At 35.2% G+C, this 25,161-nt stretch overlaps 1 protein-coding gene across 4 annotated transcripts in view; it reads left to right on the top strand.

The window, feature by feature from the left end:
* The window catches only part of LOC106072479 (rhomboid-related protein 3-like), a 131,110-nt gene extending 106,967 nt beyond the window's left edge, over window positions 1-24,143 (top strand). For 2 of the 4 annotated variants that reach the window (XM_056021144.1, XM_056021141.1), the window contains 9 exons: window positions 5,760-5,783; window positions 9,405-9,569; window positions 13,703-13,819; window positions 15,370-15,483; window positions 16,090-16,232; window positions 18,816-18,928; window positions 19,705-19,805; window positions 21,209-21,263; window positions 22,207-24,143. In XM_056021144.1, the coding sequence (XP_055877119.1) occupies window positions 5,760-5,783; window positions 9,405-9,569; window positions 13,703-13,819; window positions 15,370-15,483; window positions 16,090-16,232; window positions 18,816-18,928; window positions 19,705-19,805; window positions 21,209-21,263; window positions 22,207-22,439 (1,065 nt within the window). In that variant the 3' untranslated portion in view covers window positions 22,440-24,143. Of the gene's footprint in view, window positions 1-1,849; window positions 2,064-4,316; window positions 4,561-5,759; window positions 5,784-9,404; window positions 9,570-13,702; window positions 13,820-15,369; window positions 15,484-16,089; window positions 16,233-18,815; window positions 18,929-19,704; window positions 19,806-21,208; window positions 21,264-22,206 lie in introns of those variants that run through there. The other 2 variants (XM_056021142.1, XM_056021143.1) reach the window with 2 other exon arrangements.
* Window positions 24,144-25,161: the final 1,018 nt, after the last annotated feature.

Raw genomic sequence — 25,161 nt, 5'->3', positions numbered from 1 at the left:
TTTCTGTCATGAAGGAAACAACACTATGCTAACTAAATTTTACATTGAAAGTTAAAGCGACATCATGCAGCATGTTCTTTGATTTTGTTATCCGACTGATTTAGTTTTCAAGCCCATTTGTTCATTTCCCCCTGACCTTTTGTCTACGGTGTGCCTTTCAATCATACACGAAATGCCCGTAGCCAAATATAGGTTAATTTCGAACAAGTGAATCAGAACATTTGTCTGTAAAGAAGTGAAGCTTTTTTGTTTGGGTTTGATGGGCGTAAGTTCGATTCCTTCGGGATGTAAATAGTTGGTTTTCAGAAAGGAAAACGTGGAACTACAGAGACAAAGCGCAGAGATGTTCGCGGTGCATCGGATCAGATCAAGTCCCGAAAGTATTGAAACATTTTCTCTATTGATGCACAATGGGAGACAATGAAGTGTATGTTAGAACCGCGATAGTTAAAAACTAGCAGAGTTATTCTGAATTAGCTGCTCCTGCGTGATAAGTGTTTAGAGTACTTCAGCCTGGACAGTATTCTGTAAAGACATAGCACATTTAATGATTTCATTGACATAGATCTAGTTTGAATTCAACCAAATGCATTTTCCGAAAATTTAGTTACAAATGTATAGCTTGCTGTGCACATTTGAACATCTGTATAAAATTGATGTCCATTCACTCTTGGTCATCCATTCAGTGGCGTAGCTAGGGTAGGGGAGGAGGGGGAGAATTGGAGAATCCCCCTGGCCCTCACTTGAGGGGGGCCCCCAAATGAGTGTTTTTTACATTAGAAATGAAATAGTACGCAAATGCAGGAGCCCCCAAAGAGGTCAAGCCTCCCCCCCCCACCCAGACCTCCAAACGATGGAAAACTCCTAGCTAAGCTCTGCATCCATTACTGGTAGCGTTAAATTACTGACTACTAGCATAGAGCTAACTTTCAGTCAGACCATTAAAGTCTGTACCTTTTTTTTTTCTTCATGTTTTGCCATCCTTGCCATGTATTGATTTAATGTTCGCAAATCAAAACGTGCTCGCATTTCACATTGACCTAGTCGTTAGATTGTTTCATTAGCATAATCACCACCTCAGTGTTGTTTACGTTCAAGGCGTGATGGACTGACAGACTAACAGACATAAAATTGAAACACAAGACTGTGTTAACTTGAAAACAAATAAATTCGGTAATAGCGACAGTAGATCTCGTCAATACCACCACATGCTATGCTCTCTGAAGGAACTAGAATGTACAACTCAAAGACAGTCTCTTATACATTTTGTCTTTCTATTGGAGGCAATAGGAGCTGAACAGTTATACGCTCTATGCACTGACATGTACAAATGAGATCATTACAAAATTGATATTTTTTATGTTGTTTCATGACGCATCTAAACTAGGTGTCAGACATTGTACATTGAAAGGTTGAAGTTCTCCTTACAATCAATAATTGTAAAAAAAAATAAATAATAATCTATATAAACAATTCCATTGTCTTAAAATACAATTTTTAATTGTACCACTTAATGTTTACTAGTTACTACTATTTGTTTATTGAATTGACCAGACAATCATGTGTACAAAGTGTTCTATGTACATCGATTGATGTTTTCTTTCTTCAGCAAATAGTTGTATAGTCTGTTGTTATGATTTGAATAATGCACATTCTACTTGTAGATCATTGGTTTGATCTGTCAAATTGGCCATTGAAACTCCAGTGCGGTGTGAAAGGATCAATGAGGAAGTGCCAGTGAATGGTCGGAGTTGAATCATTGATGGAAGTCCCATAGCAATCACACTGGATGCACAACACAGACACCATGAGAGGGTGGCTTGGAGGGGGGCAACTCTGAGGGTGGCTTGGAGGGGGTAACTCCGAGGGTGGCTTGGAGGGGTAACTCTGAAGGTGGCTATGAGAGAGCAAGTTCGGCACGGCCCCGCGGTCTGCTAATGTGCAATTGATCTGGAAGTGGGAGCTTTTTTTTTATTAGGTGGAGTTCTACGACAGTCGTTTGTGTGGAGTTATTTGGTCTTGGTGACCACGTGATCAGAGCATGGCGTGGGACCACGAGTTTGGTAGATGTGATAGTTTGTGTTTGCTCAGTTGATGAAGATATTTGTGCCTGACAAATTAGCTCGTTTATTTTATAACATGTGTCTGGTATAACAAGTCCTTTGCTAGGGAACGTGTTCCAATGGAATAGTGTGTCTCATAATAGGATTGTATACCCGTGTACATCGCATTCTAGTGTTTTCGTTTGGGACAGCATTGTGAAATATTTGTACAAATATTTTTTGGTGTAGCTTAAAAAAAGGTTACGTTGATTCGAACCCTACCAGATGCAACGCCGTTTCCTTTTCTAATGTTGTATTTTTATTTTGATTGCTTTTTATCATGTCATGTTGTTATTTATAATCGTGTTATGATGGATAGCATCGAATCGTCACACTTTTATGTTTTGTTTTAAACCAATGATTTTATTATCGATGCTTAAAACCTTACTAAATAATTAGTACAACACATGAAATCAATTTTTCTTTTTTTTTGGTAATAATATTCAGAAACATAAGGGCTCATGAAATTTGATACAAAGTCATTTCACTGAAGTTTATTTTAAAAGTTGGATCGGAACAGAGTTTATGAAATATTTCATACGTTTGATCATTTTTTTAAAGACTTGAACTGTGGTAATATATGAATGTACTAACATTTCCTTCTGGTCTTGCAAAGCCACATAAGGTTTGCATTTAGCGGTTGGAAGAAAGTTGCATTTTTAAGTTTGCAGTTTAAGTCACAGTTCAATCTTCTAGAAATACAAATAGCAATAATAATTAGAAAATAGTATTTGTCTGAAAATTTTGTAAGTATATAGTTACAGTGACGACAGGAGAGAGTTGAGAGAGAGAGATAGATAGAGAGAGAGAAAGAAAGAGAGAGAGAGAGAGAGAACGTAATTAAAAGACAAGGAGAGGAAACAGTTCTCTGTACTGACAAACTTAAAACCTGAGATCAAAATACATACGTTAAAAAATAGTTTAGGATAAGTCTCTTGTAGCTGATGCTATCGATGCTAAAACATCTTGCTTGCATTACACCATACAAAAGACAATATTCAGACTAGATACTAGAGCAAGGACTTTAGTAACCAGTGGCCTAAAAGTAACCAGTGGCCTAAAAGAAACCTGTGGCCTAATAGTAACTAGTATCTGTTCAATAAAGACTAAAGATTTATAGCTATCCTTTACTACCAGAGCTGCTGGACTGACCACTGACCAAGCTTTTACAGCCTAGTTGGACAAACAAAGGAGAAGTAGCAGGGTCCAAGATAACCCAATTACCACTAACAGCCTTAAATTTCTTTCCTTGTGTCCAGCCAGCTAGCCGCGGTCCACTAATTCACTTTTCTGGCCGAAGATTAGCCTTGGTGGTATGGCGCCTTTCAACAGGAGAGTTTTGTCCCTTGAAATATTTCAAAAATACTCCAAGAGATAAATGTTTTCTCTGCCGAGTGTGGAAAAAAAAATGAAAGCAACCAACAGATGACATTAAAGTCAACTTGACCATTCTAAAGGACTAGTTTTTGACCTGCATTAGACCTACAGTGTGCCAAAGTGTATTGAACACCACATTGGAAATGATCTTGCCAAGAGTGAAGCAATCGTTGAACGACATCAATGTGTGGGATGTTGTAATACTCTATGTTTGGATCATTTGGATGTCTGAATGTTTCCAAGTTTTGTGGAATGTTGTGATGTTTCCAAGTTTTGTGGAATGTTGTGATGTTTCCAAGTTTTGTGGAATGTTGTGATGTTTCCAAGTTTTGTGGAATGTTGTGATGTTTCGAGGTTTTGTGGAATATTGTGATGTTTCGAGATTTTGTGGAATGTTGTGATGTTTCCAAGTTTTGTGGAATGTTGTGATGTTTCGAGATTTTGTGGAATATTGTGATGTTTCGAGATTTTGTGGAATGTTGTGATGTTTCCAAGTTTTGTGGAATGTTGTGATGTTTCGAGGTTTTGTGGAATATTGTAATGTTTCGAGGTTTTGTGGAATGTTGTGATGTTTCGAGGTTTTGTGGAATATTGTGATGTTTCGATCTTTGACTACTAGAGTATTTGGATGTTTCGTGAACAGAAAGAAGATATGACTGAGTAATGACTTGTGTATTGAGCCCCATGGGCTGCTTATAGAATAGAAAAAGGAAGTACGCTCCACTATTACTTCATTAGATTTGTGTTTGTCTGGTCATGCCTCAATAATGTCAGGTCTTTGGTAAATAGTGACTTTCTTTTGGATTAATCTTGAATACTTTTGACTTTAAAACACAGCTGGATGGAGATAGTGAAAATATTTTATTCTAAGAACATATTGGATTTTATTTATTTCTTTTGTTGATAAAGGAAAAAGACAGGATTATCTCCCTCGCGGAGAAAATAAACCCCAACAGCTTCAGCATTATTCTATTCTGCTATGTTCTGTTCATTTGTTTGAAGCAGTAATTCAATTTAAGAAAAAAAAATGGCGGATCTTATACTCATAACAGAGATGGATCTTCACGCATCATTGATAGAGGTCAGTTCAAGTAGGAGAGGTCAGAGAGTAAAATAAGGTTAATTTGAGAAAAGTTAAAAGGATGAGTGCTGAATAGATGTCCTCGCAAGTCAATGTCCAGCTTTGTTTCTAGTGTACTGTGTAAAATTAACTTCCCGCAGTGTATCTGGGTTACATCTGTTTACAACAGTTTCTCCTTTTAAAGAAATAAACTTTTAACAACGGGCTATACTACTATTTGTTAAAGAAAGAAAACATCAATAGAAGTACATAGGACACAAGATTGTCTGGTCAATTAAATAAACAAATAGTAGGAAACACTAAGGGGCACAATTAAAAATGACTATTGTATTTTAAGACTGAAATTGTTTATAAAGTTGTGGGTTTTTAATTATTGTTAATAACAAGGGCTTTTACCTTTCAATGTACAATGTCCGACACAGAGTCTTGATGTGTCATGACACAACATACAATACATACATTTAGTAATGGTCTCATTTCTATGTGTTGGTACATAGAGCGTATTACTATTAAGCTCCAATAGAAGGACATAATTAATTTATAAGATACTGCCTTTGAGTGGTACATTTAAGCACATTAAGAGAGCCTATAGATACTGTCTTTGAGTGGTACATTGAAGTACATTAAGAGAGCATATAGATACTGTCTTTGAGTGGTACATTTAAGTACATTCAGAGAGCCTAGCATATGATGGTACCTCTTCCCTTAGCTAATACTGTCTCTAAATAAAACAACATTAATTACGACTAAGTGATAAAATAAATGGTCGTTTGTTTCGAGTGATTCGTGTGTTGTCATAGACAATGAATAAGTTTGGAAAGTTTCAACTTGATTCGATAATAGAAAGTGGTGAAAAAATACGTGTACAGGATTTGTACCAGAATGACTGAGTTGATTTAAGTTTAAGATTTGTACCAGACTGAGTTGATTTAAGTTTAAGATTTGTACCAGACTGAGTTGATTTAAGTTTAAGATTTGTACCAGACTGAGTTTTATTTTTGTAAAAAAAACTTCATCTACTACTTTCTATTAGTTCAAAAGTTTTTTGTTGTTGTTTGTGTGTGCGTGTGTGAGTGTGTGTGTGTGTGTATGTAATGTTTGTGTTGTTTTACAGCATATAGTTTGCGGGGATTTCTTTTATGTAAAGTAAAATATTTTTTGGTGTTATTTAACTTATTAGTTGTTTTTGTTTGTTTCAGAAGTGGAAACCATTCTTTGACCAGGTAAGGAAATCTTGTCATTCTCATATCTCTGACTGTTGATTAAACAAAAAAAAAACTGTCTGTTGAAAGTGTCCTCTGTATCGTGTTCAAGTTTTTGAAAAAAGTTTATTTACAAACAATACACAACAAGACTTTGTTCCTCAGAACTTTGTATTTCTTTGCTAATGTTGTCAATATGTTATTGTAACTGTATCACTGGACATCTTATCTACTAGATCTAGAAGACATGAAAGATAGCTAATCACCTCCAGGCTTGTCTGTCCGGAGATCTTAGAGAATTTTTAATTGACGCTCCTGGGTATGGAATATATTAACTGTATTGGATACTTTGCTTACATTGAATACATTACTTACATTGGATACGTGTATTGAATGAAGGATATAAAGAAAGGTTCTTTTGTGCTGCTTACATCCTACATGCAATCTAATTTCACTGCTTCACAGGTTTCTTTTATTAGGATCAAAATCATCAGGATCAATAACTCTTTTTTTTTCTTTGATAACATTAATACTTAGGATTGTTAAGTGATGTTATTTTTTTAGTTGTCTTTCTTAGTAACTCACACTAGAACTGTGACTAACATTTAAGATTTAAGTATCAGAATCATCTAAAATTTGATATGGTGTTATAATATTAAGTTTGAGAAGACTAGATTACTAGACAACATATACTGCTTCCCCCTCCCACTGCTATAAACTAGTGCAGAGGAAATAGGTTAAGCATACATAAATTATATCACCTACATTCCTCTATTCTGTTACCAATAGAGGTTCGTCTTCACACACACACCAGCGATGGGAAGGTTTTTTTCCTATTCATTTCAAGGTTGATTGATTTAGTTCAATAAGTGAGGTGATCGAGAGTGAGGGCTGATTTACTCAATAGATTGTAATCGATAAATAATTAAGTTGTGACATAGACTGATCACTATTGATAGAGAAGTCAAACAAGTTCCACAGTTCTTCAGTCAACTTATCTATGCGTTAATCTACGAAGTTTTTCTTTCGATAAATGTGTATAGTTTATTTCTGCATTGTTTGTTTTAGCCTGTTTGATAATATGAGTCTCTGTGTTGTTTATGAATTTCATTATTATCATTTCAAATGAACTTCTGTAAGTCTTAGCGATCTTCCTACTACTTCCTAGGTTACTTTAATTTCTTAGGACACGACAACAATTTTAAAAAAAAGCTTTGCAAATGACTTTATTAAAATAATTTTAATAAGCTATTGAGATTTTTTTGTGGCTAATAGTATAAAACCATGAAATAAAGTGTACAGCTCTTGGCTCTAATATTATCCAGCCAATGAGCACTAGATGAATAGTTTGTTTTTTAAAGAATTACCTTCTGGCAGTATAAATCTATAACACGAGATTGATAAAAATAATATTAAAATTCGTTAAAAAAGATTTCTCTTTCTTGAATGTCTGACTTTAAAACAAGCAAACACACACTTAAAAAGCAAGAGTCTATTTAAAAACACAAAAAAAAAAAGAGAACATTCATCTAATTCATTACGAATTTAATCTTATGAGGTAAAAATGCAACTACAGATCAGGCTTGACTCCAGCAGAGCCCCAAGCCTGCCTCCCTAAACAAAAAAAAATGCATTCCTTGTGACCGCCATTCACATGATTATGACAACGACTTAGAGCTACAAAATAACGAAGAAAGAATACCCCAACAAAGCCAATACTGGGGAACAAACAACAAACAGAGAGATCCAGCCAAATACCCTAACTTAGCCAGTACTGGGGAACAAACAACAAACAGAGAGATCCAGCCAAAGATCTGCTACCCAAGCAAAACAAAAACACGAAGCAATGACGCCAACATAGCGCGTCCTTAGAAACCGCGCACAAACTATTATGGTGCTAAGAAAATAAAAACACACCTAGCAAAGAAAAAGCTCCATATGCGCATGACAATAGTTGACTTGAGTATCTTATTTAGTTGAAGAGGTAGCCAATGATACCTTATCACTTCACTTAGTTCCACTACAATAGTATCTAAGGTTCATTGAGCTCTTCCATGAAAGGTGCCTTTCCTCCATGATGAGCATACGCTGGCAAGACAACCCTGACAACTAATCAGTCTGATGGAGGTCCAGTATAGAAGCATTACTTACCACTCGACAGTTTCGTTGGGTCGGGCACCTTTCCCGCAAGGGGGACAACCGCATGTCAAGGGCGATCTTTTTTGGCGAGCTTAATAGAAGACGGCGTAATAGAGATACCAGCCTCAAGCGCCAATTTGTCCTCACTGGCAGCAGATGGACTTTGAAAGAGACTGTTAGAGAGCTTTCACGAAGGTCACGGTGACGTACATTTGAGGCCCAAAGAAAATCAGAAGAAAAGAAACTTAAATAAACCTCCAGCGGACCACGTCTTTATCTGCAACAGTTCTGGCAAAATATGTTGGTCGCAACTGGGTTAGCATTGTCATGTGAAACACTGCCCTCATCCTTCATGCACAGAATGTAGAACATTTCCGTTTTGTTATAGCTCGATGTACTTTAATGAATCAACTTTTTATTTTAAAAATCAAACTTTATCTTATTCGTGAATTTAATTACTCCACCTTTAATTTTATGCGTCTGTATTTGACGGAAATAAAACGCCACATTCCAACTCAAACGAATATAAAATGAAATATTTTCTCTAAACTTTGTTTTTTTTGGCTTGACTGTCACGTGATGTACGCGTCACGTTTACCACAGAATTTTACACAGGAAGTCGTTTACATTCTAGGTCTAGTAGCTTCCAGTGTAAACTCACAAGAGTAAATCAATGAAAGGGAGATAACTAATTTCCGGTAGGAGAATAATTTTGAACTTTCAGTTTGAAAACCTAAACATACAGAAAACAGCTTCATGTTAAGTCTACTACTGTCAATTTATGATTGAATTTTAAAGTGTATTATTGCTTGATATGTTATGTGTTTCCAATCTTTTATGATTTCTACTTGAAGGATCAAACTGTTGTATTTCGTATAGAGGAATTCTGTTATCTGTGATAGGCTTTAATCTTGTAGGCTAGTTGTATGATGGCTGTCTGACTTCGACAGATAACTCAGAAGATGTTTGAGATTCTTGTACGGGTGTATTACTTATGAACAAGAACTACACATTAACAAGATGTAAGGACTAAGTCTAGACCGTTAGATACTTGAATAAAGCTAAATACATAAAGACCACAGTCGAGTCTCTGTCAGTAACAGGATGTTGTCACCTTGAAGTCCTAACACCAACTGACTAATAGTAACATAAATAAACTACAACCCATTAATCCGTGACGTCATTAAATGTCGCGTTCAAAGTCTGTCAACTATGGTGCGTCTTTATACTAACTAAGTGTCTAACAATTCCTTAAACTAAACAAGAAACTCCGGTAAACTAATAGATTAGGATCATCAGATTCAACGTCTGAAGATTCCAAGAAGTATTAATTATTAATTTCATTGTAAAATTGACTATACTGTTAATCTAAGGGCTTTGAAATACTTTGATGTCGACATGTCTACTTTCACTTGACCTATGACTAATTTGACGCATTGTCTTCCAGGTATTAGTTATGTGTTCCGGTTCTGCAATGCCCATTTTATGATTTCCCTATTTCAGTATGACCCGTACAGACGAGGCGAGATCGCCATCGAAGACTTCATGTTCTTACTCCGACATCCTCAGATCAGGGCCGAACTGGACCCTCACACCCTGACGGTGCTGGAAATTAAGGCCGCGGACCCTCAGAGAAGTTCTGTCAGCTACCAGGAATTTGTCAATATGGTGAGTTGTTTGTTCTGTGTTACAGCTGGCTGGATGTGATCAATAATCAATAACCTATCATCCAACACTCGTGCGTACACTATTGGTGGAAGTTTATTGCAAAATGTAAGGGGAGGCTATTTAAAAAGTTGTTTCGAGGGGAAAAAATGTATTCAAAATTCAAAACAAAAATAAAAATTATAACCTTAAAATAAAAAAGCCACTTAACATGGAGCTATGTATCGGAAATACAAGTAGAAATTAAAACGAAACGCAAAGGCACATTTAGGAATGCTTTCACCTTTTGCGGTTGTAGCCTTGATTACTCTTTCTCCTTCGTTTGTGACTATGTCTTTCAAATGTTGAAGAACATTTTACTATTTTAGGACATAGTATTCTTCGTTGTTATGCCTTAGCGATAAAGAATCATCCAGAAACTTAGTGTTATCAAATATAAACCCAGAAACTTAGTGTTATCAAATATGAACCCAGAAACTTAGTGTTATCAAATACAAACCCAGAAACTTAGTGTTATCAAATACAAACCTAGAAACTTAGTGTCATGAAATACAAACCCAAAAACTTAGTGTCATGAAATAAACGTTTTGCTCCGTTGTTATTATAATAACACACAAAGAAATGTTTTAATATAAATGTAAAATGGATACATTGATTATAGATACATGCACACGCACACACACACATACTTGAAGCCTCGCTACAAGCCTCACATTTGAAACCTCAAGGTGTAATAGAAGAGTAGAGTAATTATACCTCCTGACCTACAGTACAGAGGAACAAAAGTCTCCTGGATTAAAATGAGAAAGAGGGGGGGTGAGGAAGAGAGAAATGAGGGGGGAGAAAGAGAGAGAAGCAGGCAGGGAGGTAGTGAAATGGAAAGAGACCCTATATTACACTAAGATGTGTAGGCTACTATCGAATGTAATTTTTCACTCGCCACGCTATTTCACTTCTTTATAATGAATGTCTGACGAGTTTTAAATCCACTGCACTCTAACCGTTCAGTTAAAAAAATCATTGAAAGCCAGTAAAGTAAAAACTTTGGGATATCATCAAACTAAACACTTTGCCAGCTGCTACAAAATCCTTATTGATGTTGGACACATTAACTCATTTCTCAGAGAGAAAACTTGGAATAATATAAACCTGAGTAATCTCCCTTGACGGTTAATTGGCTACGTTACGATCAATACAGCGTACATATTTAATATGTGTACTCTTTTACTTAAGAAATACACTCACATCTATTTCAACAGATGAATGACTATATGAGAACGTAACTAGAACACTCGCAAACATATAGTCTACATACAAAAGGAGAAGAGCATATAACAACATAGAATGTCATTATAGACAGTGTTAAATAGAAAAGAGACCTAATGAAACCGGAATTACAGATATCTATACGGTGGGCCTATGTTTATTTTCAGCTCAGGGGAGAGAACTTGTATTGAGTAAAACACCTGGTGAAATTGATTACCCCTTTGTAATTACATCTGGGATCGAACTCTGTGTGGGAACGTATTGATGCAATAACCCCCCCCCCCCCCCCCAACAAAACTGAGTCCATCCGGTAGTGGCCAGGGGTGTCAGATTGGGCGCTGATACATTTGGAAAATAATCTAGTAACAAGATCATTACATTTTGTAAGCCAATTTACTTACAAACAAAAATATCTTATATTACGTTAGTTATCAATTTTGCACATTTTAAAATGCGGAAAGCTATACATGCATCAAACCGTAAAGTTACCTGTTTAGCGGATGTTCTAACAAAAAAAAAATAAACAAAAAACAACAGTTGACTGACATAGAGATCTATAGAGTGTTAAGTTTTATGAAGAACCCTTGAAACACATTGACTTAGACTCATTCATAGATCGTCTATTAGACAGTGAAAGTTTGGTGTGGCTAAGTCTACATTCCTTTCTCAAAACCCTTATATAAGAACTACTGTGTAAGGATACTTTTATTCATTAAGAGACTGTAATTCATTAATCTGAAGTGAATGTGTGATATTGGCTTGAATTTAAAGGCATAATTATATACCTGACACAGAAGTCCTCCAGGCCCGCAATGTACACAACTTAATGCAGTCCCTATTACGGTGGACACGCACGCGTCTGCTATTGGAAAGACTTCCGTATCTCTAAGTCGCCCCCCTTAGGCAGCCAACAAAAAACGATTGAAGGCTACCCTTAAGTTCTTTCAACATAGACTCTGCTTCATGGTACAGTAGGGGCGCGCTTTAAGACAACAAAATAGCCGAGTGTCATAGCAACAAGTTACGGCTTTTCAGAAACGCCTCAGCAACAATAGCACGCCCGGAATGCAGCCGAACATTTCGGACTCAGGTAGGCCAGATTCGGAGGTAGGTCAGAATCGGGGGCATAAAAATATAAAGCCAAGCTGTCAGCCTCCTGGATGAATTAAGCAGTCGTCATCGAATTCAGAACCGAACTATATATGTATAAAGAGAAAAAAAAAAAGGGGGGGGGGGGGTCTTTAGCCTAATTTAGACTGTTCATAATGTATTCTAGACAGACGCTAGAGTTACATCCCATAGAACAGTTCTTCCATAGAACCTTGCTTCGAAACGTTTTCTCGCCCGCATACATCATAAGTGAAAGTTATGGCTGACTGGATATTAAATATGTCTGTCGTTGATCCACTGGTGATTTTGTTTCTAGCAGTAACACAACAATCCCTCTAAAAAATATTAATAATGCTCTTATACAAGGTCCTGACATTTGGCATACCGTAAGGTTAGTGTTGCATCAATTCACGGGACTATGTCAATCAAGTTTTAAACTATGTGGCTTCTTCTGGTATTTTATGGAACACAGCAGGACATGCTTTGTAAGACCAATCTTTGTGTAACATTCACAGCAGAACATGCTTTGTAAGACCAATCTTTGTGTAACATTCACAGCAGCACATGCTTTGTAAGACCGATCTTTGTGTAACATTCACAGCAGCACATGCTTTGTAAGACCAATCTTTGTGTAACATTCACAGCAGCACATGCTTTGTAAGACCAATCTTTGTGTAACATTCACAGCAGCACATGCTTTGCAAGACCAATCTTTGTGTAACATTCACAGCAGCACATGCTTTGTAAGACCAATCTTTGTGTAACATTCACAGCAGCACATGCTTTGTAAGACCAATCTTTGTGTAACAATACTAACGTGAACTTTTTATCACGATATGATCAAGATTTCAAACCAGTATGTTACATTTCCATAACAAAATTCGTTTCTTCCAGGTTCAAACAGGTAGTTTTAGCATCATGGCATCAAGTTCTTGTTTATATTTATCTACTATCGGTGTAACCATTGATCACCTAACAGCGTCCGCAATTATATAGTATATTTCAGTTGTAGAACTGGTTTTCACTTTTATTAAAACGTTTCAGCAGTTTATTTCAATAGCCACATGTCTTCTTCTGAATAGTCTAGAAATATTTCATCTTGGCATGATCTTGGTCACATCATTCACTAACGTTGGTAGAAATTCTCTACATTTTAGCTTCTTTGGCTCCTATTGAAGATTTGTTCAGCTTTGTTCAACCAGATTTGAATGTCAGAACATCCTGACACGTACATGTAGGCCTACTCTGCATTATCTTATTCCATTTTTCATTCTGAGCTATATGGAACAACTTCTGTATCAATAATCTGTCCAAAACAATCAAGTTTTAGCGTAAAAAAAAAAGAACAACAACATTGTTCAGGTTACTGGCAACTCGAAAGAGTATTAAAAAAAACACAATCTATGTTATTAATAGGCTAATTTTAATCGACATTTTAAAAGTACGAATCCTTTCATATAATGCTAAGGCAAGCTAGGAAATCTTACAGTGAATACAATGTGTAGATAGATATGATTTAGTTATCTCAATATTTAGTGCAGTTTGGTGTATCCGGTGAACAAGTACTAGTATCGATAAAATAAACATTTTTAAAACAATATTGGTCTAATAATTTTCTGCAATTTTTTTTATAGTACTGGGGAATGACATTTTTTAAAATTAAAAATGTAAAAAACAATTTAAAAAATTCTGTGAATAAAAAAACAACTTTCGTGTGAAAATCTTTAAATATGCAGCTTCAATATCATACATTTGTCCAGATGACGTACAGAAGGAATGACAGTTTCCGACTTGCAGTAGAGAGCCGAGATACTGACCACTGGAAGCGACCACTTTACCTCAGTGACCCAACCTACGTCACCTGCTTTCAGAAAATGGTAAGTGTTCTGATTTGTGTCTTTCAAAAGTAAAAACTAATAAGATGCCCCCCCCCCTCCTTCCCTAGTAAACACGAAGCATCAAACCCTTACCAAAAGTTTGACAGTGGATCTTAAGTTCACTGGTTCATTGTGTGTCCTCTCAAGGACGCTTTCCGCTACGTCTGCTGCAAGCAATTTGTATGCACCTCATCGACCTATGCGGGGTCCAGATCAATGATTGTTTCTTCACCATTTCTATGAGGCCATTGCAAAACATTTCATAGACTGTCTGCTGGGATGGTGGAAACAAAAAGAAAAATAGGAAGTTGGAGTAACTCAAAAGAATTTTTTTTTCGAAAAAGTTTGAAAGAAATGCTGACCACTGAGAGGTTTAGATCTATGAAAAGAGATTCATTTCCTGGTCTTGATGAGGCAGCGTATTTTGCAGGGATTCAGTATTTAATTATACCAATGATTCCAATAAAAAAAATAAATCAATTTTTATTTTCAAAGTAAAACGTTTTCGACTAATAGAAGGTTAGATCCATTACAACACTACTTGAAGTGAATAGATAAGAAACTTAGGCCTACTAACACTTTAGTTGTGTGCATAGATGAGAAGTTAAGGCCTACTAAAACTTTAGTTGTGTGCATAGATTACAAGTTTAGGCCTACTAAAACACTGTTTGAATGGATCTAGAAGTTTTAATTTACTAAACCTCTAGTAAAGATTAGAAGCTTAGGTCTATTAAAACTCTAGTTGTGTGAATAGATTAGAAGTTTAGGTCTACAAAAAGTCAAATTGTGTAAAGAGATTAGAAGTTTAGTTCTACAATAACTATATTAGTGTAAATACAATTTTAATTGAATGAATATGTTAGTTTTAGTTATTTGTTTAAAGCTTAGGGTCTCTATATGAACTCCTTCTGTCTGTGTGGAGGACATCTCGTGCACGTTATTTCTACAACTTACTGTTCGCGTAACAAATTGAAACTTTGCATCAATGATTCATTGTCGCTGACAAGACACGTATAAAAAAAATTAACCAATTAAATAATCAATTAGTGGTAACTAATTAAATTTGTTTTATTTAGAAATGTACTTAGTTAAAGGAAGATAAGGTTTATGTCGAGAATGAAGTCATTTGATAAATATTTTTTTAACCATAGACCTTTTTAAAAATTTAAAACCTTTTTTTTATAAATACTTCCATTAAAAAGGATTAAGACCCTGAGTTTGAATTGAGACTCGAGAAACTTTTAAAAAATAGCTTCTGAAATAGCAGCACGGAAACCTTCTCACATATTAACCCTCCCTCCCCCAAACGATCCACAAAAGTGATTGGACCAGAGCGCACTGAACATTTTAGAAACATGAAAGTTGCCATAAACATGAACAATTAGGCCTAATAAATATTTCTTGAGTTGAACAAATGTTTTAGTGTTAGTCTAGATGTATTTGAAATTTAATACACTGATCGATTCAAATGAATTGATACGATGTCACTCTATATAAGCTTTGTTTTTAAAAAAGTAATTTTTACTCTATTCTACTTGTTTACTTACCAGGTTCGACGTATTGCTAGAGAATTTCTGACCGATGATATTGATCGACAGTTTTATGCTGACCGCTATACCTGCTGTCCACCACCTATGTTTATACCATTTATTACATTATTAGAGGTATGTTTTGATCCTTGCACATAGAAGGCAAACTATTGAACCACAATACTATAGATCTAGTAGGACATGTAAAATGTGAAGTTTAATCAACTGCCCTATGGGCCGCTATTATTTTGTATTGGAAATCTAAACATCTCGGAGACTTAGACCTTTAGTTCTAGGAGGAAAGCGTTGACTTTATACTTCTTCATAATACTATTGTTATATACTTTTAAAATGTCTTGGTCATTAATGTTCCATCTGCCATTGATTTTTTTTTTTTGCTTATCATGACTAGACCTATATCTGATTTAAATATGTAAGGTCTACACTCTAACATTTATGTCTTGTTTTATTAGAAGACTTTTTTATAAAATCACATAAAACTATATTCTTTAATTGATACATTCTATTATCACTGTATCCATCAGTACTTTCAAATATCACTGTATCCATCAGTACATTCTATCATCACTGTATCCATCAGTACATTATAATATCAATTTATCCATCAGTACATTATAATCTTACTGTATCCATCAGTACATTATAATATTACTGTATCCATCAGTACATTATAATATTACTATATCCATCAGTACATTATAATCTTACTGTATCCATCAGGTTGGTTGTTTTGTTTACTACTGTACAGAATCCAAAATGTTTACATTCAATGGACCAGTGCCCGCATCCAGCATCTTCATCTACAGACCAGACAAACGTCTAGAGTTGTGGAGATTTATATTATACATGTTTCTTCATGCAGGGTAAGACAATGAGAGAGACAGAGCATTAAAGTGTGAAAGAGACAGAGCATTAAAGTGTGAGAGAGACAGAGTGTTAGAGTGTGAGAGAGACAGAGTGTTAGAGTGTGAGAGAGACAGAGTGTTAAAGTGTGAGAGAGACAGAGTGTTAGAGTGTGAGAGAGACAGAGTGTTAGAGTGTGAGAGAGACAGAGTGTTAGAGTGTGAGAGAGACAGAAGGTTAAAGTGTGAGAGAGACAGAGTGTTAGAGTGTGAGAGAGACAGAGTGTTAGAGTGTGAGAGAGACAGTGTTTAAGTGTGAGAGAGACAGAGTGTTAGAGTGTGAGAGAGACAGAGTGTTAAAGTGTGAGAGAGTGTTAAAGTGTGAGAGAGACAGAGCATTAAAGTGTGAGAGAGACAGAGTGTTAGAGTGTGAGAGAGACAGTGTTTAAGTGTGAGAGAGACAGAGTGTGAGAGAGACAGAGTGTTAGAGTGTGAGAGAGACAGAGTGTTTAAGTGTGAGAGAGACAGAGTGTTAGAGTGTGAGAGAGACAGAGTGTTAAAGTGTGAGAGAGACAGAGTGTTAGAGTGTGAGAGAGACAGTGTTTAAGTGTGAGAGAGACAGAGTGTTAAAGTGTGAGAGAGACAATGTTTAAGTGTGAGGGAGACAGAGTGTTAGAGTGTGACAGAGACAGAGTGTTAGAGTGTGAGAGTCACAGAGTGTTAAAGTGTGAGAGAGACAGAGTGTTAGAGTGTGAGAGAGACAGAGTGTTAAAGTGTGAGAGAGACAGAGTGTTAGAGTGTGAGAGAGACAGAGTGTTAAAGTGTGAGAGAGACAGATTGTTAGAGTGTGAGAGAGACAGAGTGTTAGAGTGTGAGAGAGACAGAGTGTTAGAGTGTGAGAGAGACAGAGTGTTAGAGTGTGAGAGAGACAGTGTTTAAGTGTGAGAGAGACAGAGTGTTAGAGTGTGAGAGAGACAGAGTGTTAGAGTGTGAGAGAGACAGAGTGTTAGAGTGTGAGAGAGACAGAGTGTTAGAGTGTGAGAGAGACAGAGTGTTAAAGTGTGAGAGAGACAGTGTTTAAGTGTGAGAGAGACAGAGTGTTAGAGTGTGAGAGAGACAGAGTGTTAGAGTGTGAGAGAGACAGAGTGTTAGAGTGTGAGAGAGACAGAGTGTTAGAGTGTGAGAGAGACAGTGTTTAAGTGTGAGAGAGACAGAGTGTTTAAGTGTGAGAGAGACAGAGTGTTAGAGTGTGAGAGAGTGTTAAAGTTTGAGAGAGACAGAGCATTAAAGTGTGAGAGAGACAGAGTGTTAAAGTGTGAGAGAGACAGAGTGTTAGAGTGTGAGAGAGACAGAGTGTTAGAGTGTGAGAGAGACAGAGTGTTAGAGTGTGAGAGAGACAGTGTTTAAGTGTGAGAGAGACAGAGTGTTAGAGTGTGAGAGAGACAGAGTGTTAGAGTGTGAGAGAGACAGAATGTTAGAGTGTGAGAGAGACAGAGTGTTAGAGTGTTAGAGAGACAGTGTTAGAGTGTGAGAGAGACAGAGTGTTAAAGTGTGAGAGAGACAGAGTGTTTAAGTGTGAGAGAGACAGAGTGTTAAAGTGTGAGAGAGTGTTAAAGTGTGAGAGAGACAGAGCATTAAAGTGTGAGAGAGACAGAGTGTTAAAGTGTGAGAGAGTGTTAAAATGTGAGAGAGACAGAGCGTCAAAATGTAAGAGAGACAGAGCGTTAGAGTGTGAGAGAGACAGAGTGTTAGAGTGTGAGAGAGACAGAGTGTTAGAGTGTGAGAGAGACAGAGTGTTAGAGTGTGAGAGAGACAGTGTTTAAGTGTGAGAGAGACAGAGTGTTAGAGTGTGAGAGAGACAGAGTGTTAGAGTGTGAGAGAGACAGAGTGTTAGAGTGTGAGAGAGACAGTCTTTAAGTGTGAGAGAGACAGAGTGTTAGAGTGTGAGAGAGACAGAGCGTTAGAGTGTGCGACAGACCTTGTGCGAGTGTAAAAAATACACACATTGCGTGTTTTTTTTTTCAGTTGTTTTAGTATAGAGCATATGGAGGATATGCCAAACCAGACTTCCCATTTTACCTTAGCTTTGATATAGCGCTACTTTCAGGCTTATTGCATGCTCAGAGCGCTATGGTCCAATCTCAGTTGTGGGAACAGTGGGGGGTAGGGCGTATCTGGGAGAAGTTTTTCCGTGCTGCCTTTAGGCGCTCAGTTAACACAACCCTGCTCGAATCGGATGTCGAACCTCGAGCCCCCTTTATAGGTAGCCAAGCCGGCTAACTTCAAGCGTACTTGGCCTTGCAACCACACTTCCAATCTTTCTTTAGATGGAAATCTAACAGGTATTTATAAGATATACGTCGTCGGAACAGGAATTGTCAATAGTGTGGTCATAATTTGCTGATTCATGTAAGATTTATTGACTCTTTATCAGCTTGGTAAAAGAAATGGTTGACCTCGATTGCCTCATATACACACATTTTGATTACAAAATGAGCTATCTGATGGTGCCTTTTTTAAAAAAAGTTCTCTCCCTTACCTTAAGTTTTCTGTCAAATTTTTCTACATATTTTTCCTATGTCTTTAACCTTGTTTATTTGACAGGTATGTCCATCTTCTATTTAATGTCATAGTTCAAGTGTTGGTTGGGATTCCTCTTGAAATGGTTCATGGTTCCTTCAGAATTGCTTTGATCTACTTTGCAGGAATACTTGCAGGTATAAAACAACATTACCTACATATTCTTTTGAGCAAATACTATAGAAGAAATATGCAGGGGGATTAAAAAGAATGTGTCAAAATCGATTCCACTATATTTAAAAAATAAATATAAAAAAAAACCCTGATACCTAGCCGAACACAAGTGTTGTATATAACATCAAGTTTTTATTTCATGCTTTACAAGTGTTCTAAAAGCTGTACTGAGACAATGACATTGGTTTTCACTAACACAAGCACACAAATTTACTTCTGCTGAGGAGTCGCCATTTTGAGGGTAAATAGACAAGTGATTTTCCTAGAAAGACAAATAGCTTTTGACAAGCTGAAATTGACACCCAGTTAAACAAGTAAAACTTCTCTATGAAATGACCACTAATTCAGTCCATTACAATGCTTTCAAATGGATAAATGTGTTGATGATTTTGGCAGATTCTTTTTGAATCCCCCTGGAGCAACTACTGTAGAAGAAATATATATTTAGAAAAATTAATGTACAAGAGTGGCCAGTCAGCTAAGAAACGATGTAATTACCAGGTATTATGATCTGATGTAATTTTAAGTATTACTGTTGTAATTCAGTAATTAATTTGTGATCTAACTTCTTTTTTTTTTTTTAAACTATTTCTTTGATATAGTGTCATTCTGTTTACCCAACAATAACCTACGGCATGAGTAATTATATCACTCATTGATTTGTAATAAATATGTAGATTGCTCATCTGTATATACTTTATATTAAACCTCTCTTCAATGGACACCCTATATTTGACAGGTTCCCTGGGTACTTCTGTTTTTGACATGAATGTCTACCTGGTCGGCTCATCAGGCGGAGTCTATGCACTACTTGCAGCACATTTAGCTAATGTATTGTTGGTTCGTAATTTTTCTGTGTGCTAGGGGCTTTGAAAGAAAACTAGAGAAATAGGAATTGCATGCTAAACTTTAAACAACTGAATGATACTTACTAGCATCAGTAGTTTATTTCTAGTTCAGCAATGTACTTATATATATGTATGCTTCAAACTACAGAATGTGTTCATAAAAACACAACTATTTACTGAAAATGTTGGTGTACTTAGCATATGTCATATTGTATTATGTAAAATGTAGATATCTTGTATTAAGTCAATTGAATGGTTTGATCATTATAATTATATGTATGCTATCTTTAAGCTGTAAAGAAATACTTCTGACTGTTCTTAGTATGTTGTGATGTTATGTTGTTTTGATTCTGATATGTATTGATGTCATGATGTTGTGATGTTATTATGTGTAGAGCTTGATGTACAAAAATGTTGAAACAAAAGTATTCATAAAAACGTTTAAAATTAAAAGTTTATTTTGAGACTTAAAATTATTTTCAACTTGAACCTATCCAAAAAAGTAAATTTCTTACAAGTATAAATCATTTTTAACTGCCTAGAATATTTAAAATTGCCTAAGCTGTTTAATTATTGAATTAAAAGGAACAAAGATCTTCAAAATGTCTAATTATATAGAACTTGCCATATTACTGACATTTGACTTTTTTTTAAATACCATTTACTTCCCCTTCATACAAACTAAAATTTATAAGATTATTTAGAATTCTATTCTTAATTGATTTATTAATCAAGAACACAATGTTGAGCTTTTTTCAAAGCATGTTTAAAGGTTAAACTATATTTACTCTTATATAATTGACACTTTGTTAGAAAAGTATTTGGTTATTACTTCTATATGTAACAAAAAGAAAAAAAATGTCTGCATTTTTACCAGGATATAACCCGTTAGAACATTTTTCTCTTATATTTCAAATTGATATATCATTTTTCTTTCGAATGTATATTAATTGATGATCTTACTTACTAAGAAATTCAAGAAAGCAACTTTATACTCTCTGATGTGTTTCCAGTTACTCTCATTCTGATATTGGTACAATTAATACACTTACCTCATTGGGAAACTTTAATTTTGAATCTCCATGTCAATAAAATTTTGTCTTGGACTATCCTTATTGTTTGTTATGGGTAGTTCTGTTGTAGTTTATGGCTTTTTCAAATCATCAAGTCTTGGTGTTTTATTTTATTTATGTTTTTAATTAATTAATTAATTTTTATTTTTTGCATTTAAAAAATTTAAATTACTAAACCAATTCTAATAATAAAGAAAAATTAATTTTGTTCAAGGTTTAAAGAAAATTAATCAGAACAAAAATATAGGCTTGTTTTCTTAATATTTGTTATTATTTGTAAAAAGAAATACTTGAAATTATAATTTTTCTTTTTTGTTTTCAGAATTATTCTCATATGGAATTAGGTATTTTAAAATTGGCTGCTATTTTTATTGTTGGTAAGTTAAAAAAATTTTTATGTAATAATATGTCTCAGAAGACTTCTAAATATAACATGGCAGGACAGGATACCAGACTTGGAAGTCCTCCATAATTCTAATGAAGTTTTAACTGTAATGGGCAGGACATGTTTGCAGAATAAATAACTCCTACATCTCAGAAATGCTCCTTTATGGCCGCCATCTAATGGAGGATAGTGAGCACAAGGTGGACAAAGAAAATGCTTCAGGGAAACCTTGGGGAAAAGAAGCGAAGAAATAATGTAAGAAATGCTACAAAACCTGCTGAGGACACAAGAACAGTGTTGGCGGCAGAAAGAGTCAGAGCAATGTAGCCACACAGGCTCCAACTGGAATAGTTTGCTCAATGTATGTCCAAACATTCCGAGCTCATATAACCCTTACATGCCTATATTTTATTTCTAAAAAACTAGAATGAACAGCATGTATAACAAAAGACTTGATGCCAAATCAAAGATTTTGAGGCGGAGGATATTTTTTACAAGGCTTCCTTCAGCTTATCTATTACACTTTTTAAAGTACTTTATACTGCACTCATCATTAATCTTTAATGTCATAGACAAAGCCTTACTATTATTGTTAAGTGCTTTATGTATATGATGACTGAGGTAGAGCCAATTGGCTATTGTGTTAGTCACAGTACTCCTCTGTAACCTATCACAGAAACATGTCTTGTGTACTTTCATTTCTAAGGACCTTTTTGTTCCCAAAGAATAATAAATTAATTATAATTGTGTGATGACTTTACAAAATTTCTTTGAAAACAAATATTTGAAAATAGTTTATTTAAGGTCAAATTGTATTGTGTATAGCATATCTGCACTAAGAAAGACTAATATCTACTAAAAGCAGTTTATTTCTAAATTGCAATTAGTTAATAACATTCTGAATTTCATTTCGAATAACAAAAATTTTTTTTCAGCAAGTGCTGATGTAGGCTTTGCAATTTGGAACCGCTACACACCAAAGGATGAAGTACCTTCTGTCGGGTACACTGCTCATCTGACCGGTGCCCTGGCTGGGCTGACAGTTGGCCTGGCAGTCTTGAAGAACTTCCAACAGAAGCTACACCTCCAGTACATGTGTTGGGTGGCCATGGCTGTTTATCTAGGCTGTGTTGGATTTGCTATATTTTGGAATGTGTTTTATTATTGACTTTAAACTTGCTGTGTGGAGGTGGGAGGGGGGAAGCTTTAGCTATTTATTTATTGGTAATGATATTGTTTTGTTGTTATTAAATGTGTTGATTTTAAGATTATAAAGTTTTTATTTCTGCTGGACTGCCTGGTCGTGTAATATGTGAGCCTACTTCAGACTGTTGTCAAAATGGCCAAGAAGTCAAACGAAGCCCTCTGCTAAACCCTGCCAACGTGTAGGAAGTCTGGGCAAGGAATTATCTTTATTTCTGAAGAGATATCTGAAAGTTATAGAACAAAAAATATTTTAAAGTGAGTGAATAGTTTTGTGAGGACTCAAAAGTTTTGGGACCCCCCAAAGTATTAATCTTTTAAGAGTATTTTTAATAATAACAATGCATTTATTATCTATGAAGAAATTTGTCATACAACTTGTTCATTACATATAACAAGCAGAAGATGTTGGATTTATTTTTTCTATAATCTCTGCTCGTTATTAAATGAAATGCTTGCTACATTTTAAAGAAATATGATCTTAAAAATATAAGCTTTTTCTTTTTGTGAATAACTACTACATAATAACATTTGGAACCCATTATAGCAGAATGTTATCTAGTTGTTTATTATCTCAATATAATTAGGAATGACTTCTGTTGTATGTTGATTGCTACATATATCAACTTTTGCAAGTATTTAACATGCTCTGTAAATGCTGTGACCAATGTTTTGAGTTAGGGTTAGGGTTGTTAGTTGTGGCCAATATGTTAATTGTGTTGTATATCAATGGAGACCAACGTGTAAATTGGGTTGTATATAAATTGTGGCCAATGTATTATTTGAGAAATGTATCAGTTGTGGCCAATGTGTTAGTTGGGTTGTATATCAGTTGTGGTCTGTGTGTGAATTGGGTTGTACATCAGTGTTGGCCAATATGTAAATTGGTTTGTATATCAGTTGTGGTCTGAGTATCATTTGGGTTGTATATCAGTTGTGGTCTGTGTGTGAATTGGGTTGTATATCAGCTGTGACCTGTGTGCTAATTGGGTTGTAAATCAGTGTTGGTCAACGTGTTAATTGGGTTGTATATCAGCTGTGACCCGTGTTTTTTATTGCTTGGCTATTTTTGTTTTATTAAAGCCTTTGGGCTGCAGGAAATAAGCATTCAATGAAGCTAACTGAAACATTTCTTTGGTGAACTTTAATTTAAAAATAAGTTCTATTTGTATTCATGTAATAATGCAAACTAGGCAAAAAAAATAATTTTCAGCATGCCTCGCCATGAGGTTTAGTTCACAAATAAAATTTTTCATAGCAAATAATAATACAGATACATGATACATCAAGATACATTATGACTCAAGGTAACTCATTTGTTTGTGTGCTGTAGTAGTAATTGGTTGCACTTTGCACTTGAATTTCATATATATATATATACTGTATGCATGATACAGTCAATTTTGTTATAATTGTGTGATGTATATTTATTCAACTTGTTTGATGTGATTTGCATGATGACACAGCTGTTGTTGTAAATGTAACAGTAATAACATATTCAGACTGTTTTCTCATGGACATGCTTGTTGAAGATGTGTGTGTGTGTGTGTGCGTGTTTATGTGAGATCTATACCTGTATATACTGTGTTGCTAAATTAAGCACATTTTATATTGACGTCTCTACCTATGTTGTTTTACTAATTTGCATTAAAATACCTCATTGATCTACTGTTTTGATTTGTATCTATATTTTGTTAAAAAGGGAAATGAGTTAATTGTGTGAATGTATTAACTAAATGAAAACAAAGTATTCTGGCTTTCAATTATCTGATACAAATAGTAAAAGAAAGACATACATTTTAAAAAACTTGTAACACTGTTGTACTTTTAAAAGAAGTAATGTATATTTTAAAGAAATATTTTCCATATCAACTAATCTATTATTATCGATACTAACTCATTCAATCGTATTTAACTGGTGATGTTTATCTTGATATGAAACAGAAACAGTGTACACATTCAAACAGCTATAATAATAATAACCGAGCGGAGTAGACAACTGACCTCACAGATACCTTCAAGGCTTTTAACATTCGCAAGAATATTCTCGTTGCCTGTCAGAGGGCGGTACTGGTGCAGACCTGCCACATCACCAGAAAATTCCTCAGTGGAAACTGATAAAGGGACTACAATGAAATTGGTTTCTCTTGAACGAAACTCGACTCTTGCAGTGCTAGAGAATGAGTCTGAAATTTAATGAGGAGTACAGTATTCCTCTTGGATACGCAACCCCAGCTGCAACCTACATATTTTTCCACACACAGCGCAGACATAACCATTGTCCGACGGAAGTCGATTTAAATTCACTTACAAGAAAATATTCCCCCACTCCCCTAAATGACATTGAACAAGCGCGTGCTATTGTAGCAATAAGACTAGCAATGCAAACATTGAATAGAATTGTTTTTTTTTAATGTTTCTTAGCCTGAAGCTTGCTCTGCGTGTTCACGTGTGTTAGGATTAGTTTGCAGTCTAAATATTTATTTTTAAAAGAAAATTAATGTTGACACTTAGTCTTTGTCTGTATGCAAGAAACTTTACTAGACAAAATAAGAAAGAAAAAAAAAACTATAGAATCTAGTTCATAAAACTTTCAACTTAAAACTTTTTAAATTATTAGACACTGACGCAATTATATTTAAAACTTAGACCTACATCTTCTTTTAAAAATCTGATTTGTAAAACCA

This window comes from Biomphalaria glabrata, chromosome 2 (assembly GCF_947242115.1).
Source record: "Biomphalaria glabrata chromosome 2, xgBioGlab47.1, whole genome shotgun sequence".
Lineage (NCBI taxonomy): Eukaryota > Metazoa > Mollusca > Gastropoda > Planorbidae > Biomphalaria > Biomphalaria glabrata.
This window is presented reverse-complemented; position numbering and strand designations above follow the sequence as displayed.